This window comes from Aquarana catesbeiana, linkage group LG06, assembly GCF_042186555.1.
Source record: "Aquarana catesbeiana isolate 2022-GZ linkage group LG06, ASM4218655v1, whole genome shotgun sequence".
Taxonomy (NCBI): Eukaryota; Metazoa; Chordata; class Amphibia; order Anura; family Ranidae; genus Aquarana; species Aquarana catesbeiana.
Genome location: NC_133329.1, coordinates 34,781,973 through 34,796,027, shown reverse-complemented (window position 1 = coordinate 34,796,027; position 14,055 = coordinate 34,781,973). Strand labels below are relative to the sequence as shown.

The following is a 14,055-nucleotide window of genomic DNA, read 5'->3' as shown; positions in this document are numbered from 1 at the left end:
TCAGGCTGGAAGACAAGCTGCAAGACATCAGGCTGGGAAGCTGGTACAGCAAACTGGGAAGCTGGCACATCAATCTGGGAAGCTGGCACATCAATCTGGGAAGCTGGCACATCAGACTGGTAGGTAGGCATCAAGACATCAGGCTGGAAGGCAAGCTGCAAGACATCCAGCTGGAAGGCAGGGACATCGAGCTGGAAGGCAGGCATCGGGACGACAGACTGGGAGGCAGGCACATCAGACTGTAAAGCTGGAACATCAGACTGCAAAGCTGGAACATCAGACTGGAAAGCTGGAACATCAGACTGGAAAGCTGGAACATCAGACTGGAAGGCTGGAACATCAGACTGGAAGGCTGGAACAGCAGACTGAAAGGCTGGAACAGCAGACTGCAAAGCTGGAACAGCAGACTGCAAAGCTGGAACAGCAGACTGGAAGGCTGGAACAGCAGACTGGAAGGCTGGAACATCAGACTGCAAAGCTTGAACATCAGACTGCAAAGCTTGAACTTCAGACTGCAAAGCTTGAACTTCAGACTGCACAGCTTGAACTTCAGACTGCAAAGCTGGAACTTCAGACTGCAAAGCTTGAACTTCAGACTGCAAAGCTGGAACTTCAGACTGCAAAGCTGGAACATTAGACTGCAAAGCTGGAACATTAGACTGCAAAGCTGGAACATCAGACTGCAAAGCTGGAACATCAGACTGCAAAGCTGGAGCATCAGGCTGAAAGGCTGGAACATCAGGCTGAAAGGCTGGAACATCAGACTGGAAAGCTGGAACACCAGACTGGAAGGCTGGAACAGCAGACTGCAAAGCTGGAACAGCAGACTGCAAAGCTGGAACAGCAGACTGGAAGGCTGGAACATCAGACTGCAAAGCTGGAACATCAGACTGCAAAGTTGGAACATCAGACTGCAAAGTTGGAACATCAGGCTGAAAGGCTGGAACATCAGGCTGAAAGGCTGGAACATCAGGCTGAAAGGCTGGAACATCAGACTGGAAAGCTGGAACACCAGACTGGAAGGCTGGAACATCAGACTGGAAGGCTGAAACAGCAGACTGGAAGGCTGGAACAGCAGACTGCAAGGCTGGAACAGCAGACTGCAAGGCTGGAACAGCAGACTGGAAGGCTGGAACAGCAGACTGGAAGGCTGGAACATCAGACTGCAAAGCTGGAACATCAGACTGCAAAGCTGGAACATTAGACTGCAAAGCTGGAACATCAGACTGCAAAGCTGGAACATCAGAGTGGAAGGCTGGAACATCAGACTGGAAGGCTGGAACATCAGACTGGCGAGCTGGAACGTCAGACTGCAAAGCTGGAACAGGTTGGGTTACTGGCAAGATGGTGTGGGTCGGGAAGAATTTTTGCTTCTTCTTTGGTTTAGCCCGTGCAGTTTTGTATGTAGGTTCAGGGCTGTAAGAAAAGAAAGTAGCTGGGCAGAAGGAAGACCAAGGAACTGTAGCTAGAGAGGAGTTTTGTGGGACTGTTACAGGTGGAGGAGAAGAGACAGGTGAATTGAAGGCAGGATGGGTGCGACACTTGGAGACTGGGTGGTAGTATTTGGTAGGGAGCTGATTAAACTGGGTTGTAGCTGAGGTTGCCATAGGTGACGGGGAAATAGATCTTTTGGAAAGCAGATGATTACTGGCAGGGCTGGAATAGTGTGGCTTAGCTAAAGACAGGAGGTCTGACCATGCCTGCAGCAAAGGTTGAACAAACGCTGATTCACATACAGCCTGACTAACCAAAGATTGTACTGAATAAATGCAATCGGATAACACCTGCTGGGAACAAGCGGAATAGTGTTCATCAAAGGAAGCCGGATCATCCTCTAACAACCATACCAGGGATTCAACCTGGTCACAACTGAAAGGAGGGGAGAAATCGTCACTACCTTCGGGAATGCATGACAAGGCTGACTTTGTACATAATTGGATCAAAGGCTGAACATCCTCAAATAACACATGACCTTGATCTACAACTAAATGGGCGGTTTGTATCGTTTCCAGCAGTTGGTCTCGGGTCCAATCTTTAAGAGTCTGACAACAATATTCATTATCCTCTGCCGCCAGCAGAGAATAATAGACAATTTCATCAAAGTCCATTTTGCGCGCCCACCATAACAGGGCGGTTTCTCAGTGCAGCCACGTCTGGTCAGGGATGGCCTTGGTATACTGTCAGGGTATTTAATTGACCAGACCGTGTGGACTGCACAGAGGAGACCAGAAACACATGTAAGTGAAATGGTGTTTATTAACAAGTGATAAGTAAAAGGAACAAACAGTGCAAAAACCCACACAACAACCCACTACAAACAACAATATATATATATATATATAAGTAAATGGAGATACCGTAATCGTAAACAAGCCAAGCCAAGGTCATACACAGGGAAGTCAGCAGAAGGGTAAGGACGGGAAACTGAACAGGACAAGGAGAGGATGGAAGGATGGGGTTCAGGGCAGGGATCCAAGGTAGCCAGGAACAGAAGGGACAGGACTAGGAAGGCCTCAGGATAGGGATTGGATCAGATCAGGACAAGGCAGATTGCAGGCTCAAGGTCAAACAGGCAGCAAGGTCAGAACACAGGGAGAGAGAGAGAGAGAGATACCAAGGCGAGCAAGTGAGGGCTAGCCGGGTATATATATGGCTGACTAATTGGCTTCAAGTCACACCTGAGCGCAGGGAGTGTTGTCTGTTCCATACTGCCAGGATCCATCCGCTGGTGGACATCAGTACTGCGGCCAAAAGATGACAAGACACCAGCAGGGAAATATTCTCCTGACAGTTCAACACTGCCAGGAGACACCTGCTGGTGGACCCCAGTACTGCATGCCAAATAATATAACTTACCAGCGAATGGACCCTTTCCTGACACATGCGGGTTCCAGTAGGTCTCCTGCAATATTTGCGGCGACTGTGGTGTAATTCAACAGAAGATTCATCTGAAAAATCCACCTTCTGCCACTTTTCCAGAGTCTATCCTTTTAGCAGGCTGTGGCCCTTGGCAAATGCCACACAGTTTTTCAATTGTCTTTTGTTTAGTGCTGGCTTATGGGCACTGATTCGACCATGGAGACCATTTCGAGACAGAATCCGACAAACTGTTCTGGTTGACACAGGGACTTCAGGTGACCAGGTCTTGTGGAGCTCTGCTGCAGTGAAAAATGGGCTGGCCTGGGATTTTCGAGCCAACAAATGGTCCTCTCGAGCAGTTGTCTTGTGGGTCGGCCTGACCTGGCTTTGTCCAAAACGTCTCCAGTCTCTACAAATCTTTTTTTTATCCTCTGAACTTGACGCTGAGACACATTGAAGGTGTCTGCCGCATCAGCAGTGGATCTGGTCTTCAGCCTCTTGATAATCAACACTTTAGTCTCCGGGTGAATCTTAGGCATGTTTGCAGAAGTCTAGTTGCAGTTAAGAAGGTCTAGTGTACTGGTGTTCTTTTTATACACACCTGAGACCTAATTGATCCATTATTAGTCACAGGTGAAGCTCATATAACAAGGCGACAACACTTATGTCTTGGCAAAAATTGACTCAATGGGCTTTACCAAGCTGTGAATATTAGAATACTTTTTGTCAGTTTCGTTTTGCACTGAAACATTATTACAAAAGCTGTTGGGATTAAAATGACCCATTTCTTGTAACAAAATCTTGATTAGAAATATATTTTAGCGGCACTTCAGGTCAATTTGTATACAAGCGACAAGACTTTTGTCAGGGACTGTATTAACACACACAATATCTCTTCTCCTCTGCTCAAATACAATACAACACCCTTCTCACTCAGTTCTCAGGAATGCACTTTGCCAGTAATCCAACCTCCAGCACAAAATGAATCAGCTGATTGGACTGTAAGATTTACTTTGAGTTGACCTTTTGTTTCATTAGATCTTTAACAAATTACCGAATCATGTTGAATTCATTCATTATATTCGCTATAATTTCTTTCGTATTGGTTGAAATTAGTTATTTTCTTTTTCGGACATTCGGATGCATCCGAATGTCCGAAAGATGCAAAATTTGGCCGAATTTCGATTCGTTATGAAATGGATTGCACATGTCTACAAAGCAACATCCCATTCTCTTTAGCTCATTGAACAGTTTGGGAGATGTCTATTTGAAGTTTATTTGCTTGTAGAACTGGTTACAGGAGGAGTTTTGGGGTTTTGTGTGATACTTCAAAACAGGAGGTATTGGTAGCAGTGGACACTTTTCACTCAGTATCAGTAGCACAAGTACAGGTAGATTGGAATAGTCTTTGGGTTCATGGCTGGGGACCATAAAAACAGATTTTTAAAACAGCTTACCTGTAAAATCCTTTTCTTTGAGTACATCACGGGGCACAGAGCACCATAATAATGACTATGTGGGTTGTACGCTTACCTTCAGGTGATTGGACACTGGCAACCAATAGTAAGACGGTTCCTCCCATATAACCCCTCCTATACAGGAAGTGCCTCAGTTTTGTAGCAAGCAATGACGATCCCAAAAAAAGAGGGGAGGGACCTCTGTGTCCCGTGATGTACTCAAAGAAAAGGATTTTACAGGTAAGCTGTTTTAAAAATCCCTTTTTCTTTATCATACATCACGGGACACAGAGCACCATAATAATGACTATGTGGGATGTCCTAAAGCAATGCAACTGAGGGGGGGAACACATTATCCCTAAGCCTGACGGGCCTGAGATTATAAAGCAGCCTCCAACACGCTGTGGCCAAAGACAGTCTCATTTTGAGATCTCACATCCACCTGGTAAAACCTGGTGAACGTATGAACTGAAGACCAAACAGCTTCTTTGCAAACCTGAGCCATAGACACCTGCTGGCGTACTGCCCATGATGCACTAACCCCTCTAGTGGAGTGTGCTCTCAAATCCCAAGGTGGAACCCTGCGCTTTAATCCATACGCCTGGACAATAGTCTGTCAAATCCACCTGGATATAGATGAACTTGTTGCCGGCTGTCCTTTTTTAGGACCCTCAGGCAAGACAAAAAAGCATTCAGTTTTCCGAAAACACATATATTTCCAAGTAAACTTTTATCGCTCTCACCACATCCAGTGAGTGAAGCGACTTTTCCTCCCTAGTCTTAGGGTTTGGAAAAAAGGAAGGTAAAATGATATCCTGATTCAGATGAAATTTGGACACTACCTTCGGTAAAAAATCCGGACGAGGATGCATGACCACCCTGTCCTGATGAAGAACCATAAAAGATTCCTTGCAAGAAAGGGCAGCCAATTCTGACACCCTTCTAGCCGATGTTATAGCCACTAGGAAAACTAATTTCCTGGTCAATAGGACAAACAGAATATGCCAAATAGGTTTTAAGGGCTAACTATGTAAGGCTGAAAGTACCAAATTTAGGTCCCATGGACGTAAAGGCGGTTTAAGCGGTGGTCTCAGGTGCGTTACTCCTTTAACAAAGGTCCACACCAAAGCATGGGATGCAATTGGTCTCTGGAAGAAAACAGATAAGGCCGAAATCTGTCCCTTAATTGTCCCTAAATCGAGCTGCAAGTCTACTCCTCTTTGGAGAAAGGCGAGGACTCTTCCAATCGTATACTTACGGGGGTTCCATTTCCTTTTCTCACACCAAGAAATGTATGACTTCCATACTCTGTAATAGATAGCTCTAGAAACTGATTTTCTAGCATTTATCAAAGTGGACAAGACCGAACCCCTAATACCACGGTCTTTTAATATTCTGGTCTCAATAGCCAGGCCATCAAATTCAGCGACCGTAAAGAAGGGTAGAATATGGGCCCTTGAGACAACAGGTCTGGGCGACAAGGGAGGACCAATGGTTCCCCTACTGCCAATTTCACAATTTCCGAGTACCATGATCTCCTGAGCCACGCTGGGGCCACTAAGATCACCGGCTTCTGTTCCTCCCGTATTCTGCTTAGTAAGTGCGGCAGAATCTGGATTGGAGGAAAGGCATAAATCAGAGAATACTGATCCCAAGGAACCACTAATGCGTCTATCCCGACAGCCAGCGGATCCTTGGTCCTGGATACAAACCTATCCAGTTTGGCATTGAATCTGGATGCCAACAGATCCACATCTGGGGTCCCCCAGTATTGACAGATCTGTAGAAACACCTCGGGATGCAGGGACCATTCCCCTGGTAACAACTTCTGGCGACTCAGGAAGTCCGCCTGCCAATTGTCCACCCCCGGGATAAACACTGCAAAAGGCACAGGTTTTTCTGCCAAGGTTAAAATATAATCTACCTCTCTTTGGGCTGCCCGGCTCCTGGTACCTCCCTCGTGGTTGATATATGCCACTACTGTGGAGTTGTCGGACTGGACTCTGACAGGAAGCCGCTGCAACCTGGATGTCCGGAATCGCAGGGCCAGACGTGTTGCCTGAATCTCTAATAGGTTGATGGGCAGAGTCCTCTCTGTCTGGGACCTCCCTGAACAGATGCTTCCTCTAGGACTGCTCCCCAGCTGAGAAGACTGGCATCCGTGGTCACCACCTTCCAGGCTACAGGTGAGAAAGATTTCCCCCTTTTCAAGTTGCTGGTTCTTAACCACCAAGAGAGGTTCCATAGAACCTGTGGAGATAGAACCATAGGCTGATCCAGGGTTCGAACTGACTTGTCCCAGGCTTTTAGAATACTGTTCTGGAACACTCTGGAGTGGAACTGTGCATATGGCACTGCGCTGAAAATGACACCATTTTGCCCAGTAATCTCATGCACAGCCGAACAGAAGGGGCTGGTTCTTTTATCAGCTTCTGTACCAGTTCCACTATAGAGGCGACACTTAGGAGTGGAAGGAACAGTTTTTCTTGGACGGTGTCCAAGACTAGACCCAAATACATCAAGGCTTGGGTCGGACAAAGAGCTGATTTGTCCAAATTTAGTACCCAACCTAGGCGTTGTAAGACGCTCACTGTAGTTGACACATTTAAAATTAGTGCAGGGCGAGAGCATTCCCTTAGCAGTAGATAGTCCAGATATCCTATTATGGAAACTCCTTGAGATCTTAGGGAAGCCAACACTGGGGCTAGAACCTTTGTGAAGACCCTGGGGGCCGTGGCTAGACTGAAAGGTAATGCCACAAACTGGAAATGACTGCCCTCTACCGCGAAGTGTAAAAACCTTTGGTGTGGCCCAAAGATCGGCACGTGAAGATATGCATCCTTGATATCTATGGATGCTAAAAAGTCTCCCTTTCTCAGGGACCTTATGAACGAGCGAACTGACTCCATGCGGAAGGAGCGGACGTCTACAAAGAAGTTCAGAGCCTTGAGGTCTTACTTCCCCATTTGGTTTTGGCACGGTAAACAGGTTTGAGTAAAACCCCTTGAATCTTTCTTCGTGCGGGACCTCTATGATTACACCTTGCATCAGCAGATGGTGTAAAGCTAGAAATAGGCATCTTCTTTTTTCTGGATCCACCAGGATCCTTGAATGTAGAAAATGGTTTGTGGGAACCTCCCGGAACTCTATTCTGTAACCGTTCTTTACAGTGGAAATGACCCATCTGTCTTGAACCAGTTCCTCCCAGGCCTCCCCAAACAGCCGAAGCCTGCCCCCCACCCGTGAGGGCGGGGGCGCCCCTTCACAAGGTAGACTTGGAACTGGGCTTGGGTGGCCTTTGGGCCCAGGGTTTTTTCTGACCCTGTGGTCTTTTAAACCCAGACGGCTGAGGCCGTCGATACCGCTTAGGAGAAGAGGCACCAGGCCCTGGGGAATTAGGAATTTTATTAGAGGGCTGCTTCCCCTTCTTTTTAATAGGAAGCAGAGCGCTCTTACCTCCTGAGATCTTTTGGATGTATTTATCCAGATCATCACCAAACAGGCGTTCTCCATGAAAAGGAAAAGCAGCCAGTAACCTTTTACATGGCGTCTCAGCAGACCAGTTCTTTAGCCACAATACTCGGCGCATATGAACTGATAACGCAAAACGAGACATCTGTTGAACTGAGTTTTTTAAAGCATCAACCGCAAAACATAAGGCATGAGGGATCTCTGATAGCTCTTCAGCAGATTCCCCCTGGCAAGGTATGTTCCTTACTACCTTCTTAAAGCGATCTTTTAGGGCTTGACATATCCCAATAGCCGCAATAGCCGGTTGAACTGCTGCACTGGCAACTGAAAAGGAAGCCTTTAATAAGGATTCTAGCTTTTTATCCACTGGATCCTTGAAAATCTGGGCGTTATCCACTGGACAGGTTAAATTTTTATTCACAGAAGATATGGCAGCGTCTACAAAGGGCGTGCTCCATTTCTTCCTAAACTTTTCCTCCATAGGGTATAACACTGAAAACCTTTTGGGAGGTAAGTATATCCTGTCAGGATGTTTCCAGTCTGCGTAAATTACCTGCTCCAATAATGGATGCAAGGGAAATGCTTGGGAAATTTGCTTATGTCGCAAAGATCCCAGAGTAGAACAAGAGAGTGCAGACTCCTGAACCGGAGGTAACTTAAACCCAATTCGTACCATTTCCATTAGAGATTGGATAAACATTTTTTGGGAATGGGAGGCTGACATAGGCTCTTCAGAGCCAGAATCCTCATCTGAGGAATCCTCAGCCTCCCCCAGGTACTTTAAGGCCAATTCCTCCGGATCCTCTGCCCACTCTGGTTCCAAGTCACCTGGACCCATCACCTTCAAGACACTGGCGAAAAAACTGAGGCACTTCCTGTATAGGAGAGGTTATATGGGAGAAACCGTCTTACTATTGGTTGCCAGTGTCCAATCACCTGAAGGTAAGCGTATAACCCACATAGTCATTATTATGGTGCTCTGTGTCCCGTGATGTATGATAAAGAAAGTAGCTTTAACACAGGAAAAGAAATTCTACTTACAGGAACCTGGAATAAATAAGTCCATAGGTGCAGCCACTAGAGTAGTCCAGAATCCAGTCCAAAGGGCTCCAGGGGCAAGCACCTCCCCCCTCCTCTCAGCTCACAGATCCATTCCCTCAGAAGGGAAAAAGACAATCTCTCCAGGGCTCCAGACTATTTAACATCATTCCAGCCACCATCTGGGCACACCTCCCCAGTGATTGACTAGGCCGTGCTCAATATATAGGCTGGTCATTTGAATTCCCCCTCCCTAAGCTCCAGAAACTTCTTCCAGAGTCAGGGGGAGCAATCAAACTCTCAGCCTGTAAAGCCTTGAATACACCACCCCAAACAATCACCACTCCTCTGATTACAGAAGTTGAAAACTAAATTTACCTAGCAGGGTAACTAGAAGAGTTTACGGTGGTGAAGATATTTTTCCTACAGATAGATGCAAATGGATACGGTAAAGCAGGTGGACTGTAATGACAACTCTGAGGAGCTAAACTACTTCAAAGTCCAAATAATAATTTGTCTTCTCTGCTTCACAAGCATGTAAAACGGCCTTTCAACGTTGCACTGATGATAAAGGTGCTCAAAAAAATCCTAGCTCCCCCCCAAAAAAAAAAACCCAACATGCTTAAAAATGGGCTTTGTCAGGGGTGAATTGTGTTACATAGTAGAATGCAACAAAATAAAATGAAGAATGTGCTTCATAGCCACCACATGCATTATATTATAAATAAATACATTCCCAAAATATAAAATGAGAAAAAAAAAAATCAGCCCCGGCTATAATAGTTATCTCATCTCAAGAAATGTCTCCCATAGAAACTGCATGCCAATTTCAGCTCTCTTGTGCATTGAAAAATGACTGGTGTCATGCAACTAATTTCCAGTGAGCCTAGGCTGCTATAGACCTGCCCCCGAGGGGATGTATCATCACCTTAGCCTGGACTCACAGAAAATTAACATACACATTAGCGCCATGCAGTATAAAAAAAGAATTAATAGAACAATTTAAGTTCTTTTCACAATTATTTGACTCCAATTTTAATTTTATTCCTATAAGTATGTTATTTAAAATTTTTGAAAATGTATTCTTGTGTTTATGACATTCAATTTACAGGACCAGAAATTGACAGTGCTGAAATGAAAAGGAATCTTCAGATTCTGTTACCTGTTTTATTGATCTTGATTGCCGTCTTCTTTATCCTCTTTATCATCTATTGCCGAAGAAGTAAGCAGATTGTTAAAAGTATCATAAATCTACTGAATGTTGAAAAAAATATATTAGCAGTTTCCATTGGCTGTACTTATTTTTTTCAGGTGACTGTATGTTTGAATTAAAGGTAATATTGTGATAAGGTAAATATTTTAGCTCACACAACAGACTTGATGAACACCACAGTTGGGCTTCTTCCAGGCATTAAACATTCATCAAGGCAGAGTTTTTGTACAAAACATCTATGTATATTTATATTATATGATTGTCTTCGATCCAAAATGTTTGCACAGGGTCTCTTAACTCCTTGCCACTGACCCCCAGTGCCATTTTAAGGGGTTTCTAGTACTGGAAGTTCGAGGTGAGCTTCCAAATTATGTGACATGAACAGTGTGTGGGAACTGTCAGCGACTGTCACGGTCAGAGGTCAGGCTCAGAGACCAGTAGCTATACTAGTAGAGAGGATCCCACCGACCAGCTGGATAAGGGAACAAGCATGTCACGCTGGCAGATGGCATGGGCATCACCAGAGCCCCTGTTGTGGAAATGGGTTTTTCTGTGTGTTAGTACCAGGTGGCAGTCCTCAGGCTCGCCCCACCAGAAGGTGAGCAAGCCGAGGTCCGGTAGCACAGTGGTTCTCAACCCTGTCCTCAAGTACCCCCAACAGGACATGTTTTGGGGATTTCTCCTAGATAAAAAAAGCTGTCCAACATACCAAGTCATTGACTGTGATTTAAAGCACCTATGCAAGATAAAGGAATACCTGCAAACATGGCCTGTTGGGGTACTTGAGGACAGGGTTGCGAACCTGCGGTAGCAAATATAGCAGGTAGGGATCAAGCAGAAGTGTAGTCAGTAAACAAGCCAAAGGTCAGTAAAAAGTGGTTGTAGGTTGGGATCAAGCAGAAGCATAATTGAGGAACAAGCCTAAGGTCAGTAATGAGTAGTAGTGAAGATGCAGACAGCAGCAGTGACAAAGGCGAGGCATTGGCTGGAGAGAGCACAGTAATCTGGCAAACAGGAAGTGCAAAGGTAAATGGGCTAAATAATGGGCTAAAATAGTTAATGGAAGGAACAATGGGCTTAAGGTTCACCAGAAATAAGGTACATAGTAAGATTATTAGTTGCCCTAGTGACAATATCTGTTAGGACAAAATGCATAGGACGGAGTCTCAACAGTGATGTCATAATGCCTGCCAGGGCACTGAACAATTTTGTACATGCAATGCCTGTTTACTCCTTTTTATGTGTAAATAGATTACTTTTTTAATAAACCTGGTTTTGTATACTGCACAATGAGTGTTCCTCTTCCTCTCTACATGTGATCTTTACTCTTGTACGAGTGTACAGCTGTCGGGTATGCTTAGTAAATTTTGGGCCAGAGCCATGTTGCTTTACACTCATTTATCCATCCAATTGAGAATTCTTTCACTAAGGAGCAGATAGACCTTGTAGGTCTTACTATCTGGTAAGAGGCAATATTACTTCTCTTGGTGGAGCACAATTGTGTGATCACCTGAAGCCCAGGATCTCTAGGAATTGGACGAGTGGAGCACTTTGTTTACATATATATTTTTGTTATCACCTTCATTGGGACTGATTTTTCTTTCTTCATTTAGTGCTATATAGATTTCATGAACTACGGGACTATTGTTTTATATATATATATATATATATATATATATATATATATATATATATATATATAAACTATATATATATATATATATATATATATATATATATATATATATATATATATATATATTTGTCATTTTAATTCACTTGTCAATCATATGTTTGATTTGTTTATATATGATATAAGGCACTTAGAGGCACTTTATGGGATAGCGCAACCCCCCCCCCCCAAAAAAAAAATTAAAAAATGTATAAATAATCAAGCATGATTGCTTAAACCTACATGTACTTTTTTCAACACTACTTTTCCTTGTTGTGGCTTTTAAAAATGAAAAATGGCAATTATTTAGAGGTCGGATGAATGTTTTAGTTCAGTATAACACTTACAGTAGTTTTTTTTTTAGATCTATATACTGTATCATAGAAAAAAAAAAACTTAGAAGGAACATAAGGATTGGGTTCCTGATGAGTGATGGGGCTGGTGCTATGCAATCTTTAATGTAAACAAAGAGAAGATGCCCAGTAAGAAGGGGGGGAGGGGGAGTGTTGAGACCCAACTTGGACAACTTCACTTCTTCTCTTGTAAAAACTGAGAATGCAATACTCCACAGTGCCTGCAGCTACATAGGTAAATTAACACTTGTTTTAATGCTCATTTAGACAACCAGTAAAGGCCATAGCTGTCATTACTCAGTAACAATGCAGAGGGCTAGTTTAACTCAGCAGGGGGCAAAAAATGATGAGTGAACTTTGAAAGTGTAATTATTTATGTATGTTTATTTAAAGTGAATATATGAATTTTCCCACTTTTTTTTAGATCTTTCCATAATGTATGTCTTCTTTTTCAGAATGCTGCTGCACAAAAGAGGAAAATGAATCCCTTGCAAGGAAAGAAGGCTCTGACCATGATCTAAACTATAAGTCTGGTATAGTCTCCCATAATATGGCAAAAGAGGGGGGGCAAAGAAAAACTGAATTTTCAGTTAACAAAATATAGAGGGATGTATACGGTTCCTTTTCCTGTTGTACTTATAATAGGTGATGGTGAATAAAGTGAACTTTTCCTGAGAAAAACAATTATATTATATTGTATTGTATCTGGAAATGCTAGTCCCTTATGAAAATAGTAGTTGCCTTGCTAATATGCTCACTCTCTGTTTTTCTGAACCACTGGCAATAAAGCTGATCAGGAAAGTCAAAGTAAAATCAAAAGTTCTTTTCTCATAAATATTGTAAAATCCTAATGTTTTGGTATAAGACCCCAGAGGTATTACACTTATACATTTCCTCAGTATCCAGGGTGTGCTGGAGATGTGGACAATCAGTAGGCACTCTTTTTTATATATTCTGGCTATGCCCCTTGATTCGGCCCTTCTGAGAAAAAGCAGTGAATGTTATTGTGTTAGGTCCTGGACCCAATTTATTGCCTTCTTGTTTTAAAGGGCCAGTATTAAATTTTTTTTTTTTTTTTACATTTTTTTTTTGTGGCTGCCTGGAAGGGGGGCGGCACCCATGCGCCCCCACTGCTTAACCACTTGCTTACTGGCCACTTAAACCCCCCTCCTGCTCAGAACAATTTTCAGCTTTCGGTGCTCTCACACTTTGAATGACAATTACTCAGTCATGCAACACTGTACCCAAATGATTTTTTTGTCCTTTTTTTCATACAAATAGAGCTTTCGTTTGGTGGTATTTGATCACCTCTGGGTTTTTAATTTTTGCGCTATAAATGAAAAAAGACCGAAAATTTTGAAAAAAAAAGCTTTTTTCTTCGTTTCTGTGATAAAATTTTGCAAATTAGCAATTTTTCTTCATAAATGTTGGCCACAATTTATACTGCTACATATCTTTGGTAAAAATAATCCAAATTAGTGGATATTATGTGGTCTGTGTGAAATTTATAGAGTCTACAAGCTATGGTGCAAATCATAGAAAAAGATCACATCTGATCACACCTGATGTACTGAGGCCCATCTCATTTCCTGAGACCCTAACAAGCCAGGAAAGTACAAATGCCCCCCAAATGACCCCTTTTTGGAAAGTAGACATTCCAGGGTATTTAGTAAGAGGCATGCTGAGTAATTTGAAGTTGTCATTTTTTCCCACAATTCTTTGCAAATTAAGGTTTTTTTTTATTTTTTATATTTTTTTCAGAAAATTGTCATTGTAATAGCTTATTTCTCTCACATGGAATGTGCATACCACAAATGACACCCCAAAATACATTCGGCTACTCCTCCTGAGTATTACAATACCACATGTGTGGGACTTTTTCACTAACTGGCCACATACAGAGGCCCAACATGCAGGGAGCATCATCAGGTGTTCAAGGAGCATAAATTACCCATCTAACTTGTTGACTACCTATTACACTTTTGAAGGCCC

At 43.3% G+C, this 14,055-nt stretch overlaps 1 protein-coding gene across 1 annotated transcript in view; it reads left to right on the top strand.

Annotated features, from left to right (window-relative positions):
* Nucleotides 1–14,055, top strand: part of LOC141148296 (interferon-induced very large GTPase 1-like) — a 79,131-nt gene that overhangs the window by 30,239 nt on the left and 34,837 nt on the right. Inside the window, exons 3-4 of the mRNA XM_073635589.1 lie at nt 9,937–10,047; nt 12,519–12,596. Of these exons, the coding sequence (XP_073491690.1) occupies nt 9,937–10,047; nt 12,519–12,596 (189 nt within the window). The remainder of the gene's footprint in view (nt 1–9,936; nt 10,048–12,518; nt 12,597–14,055) is intronic.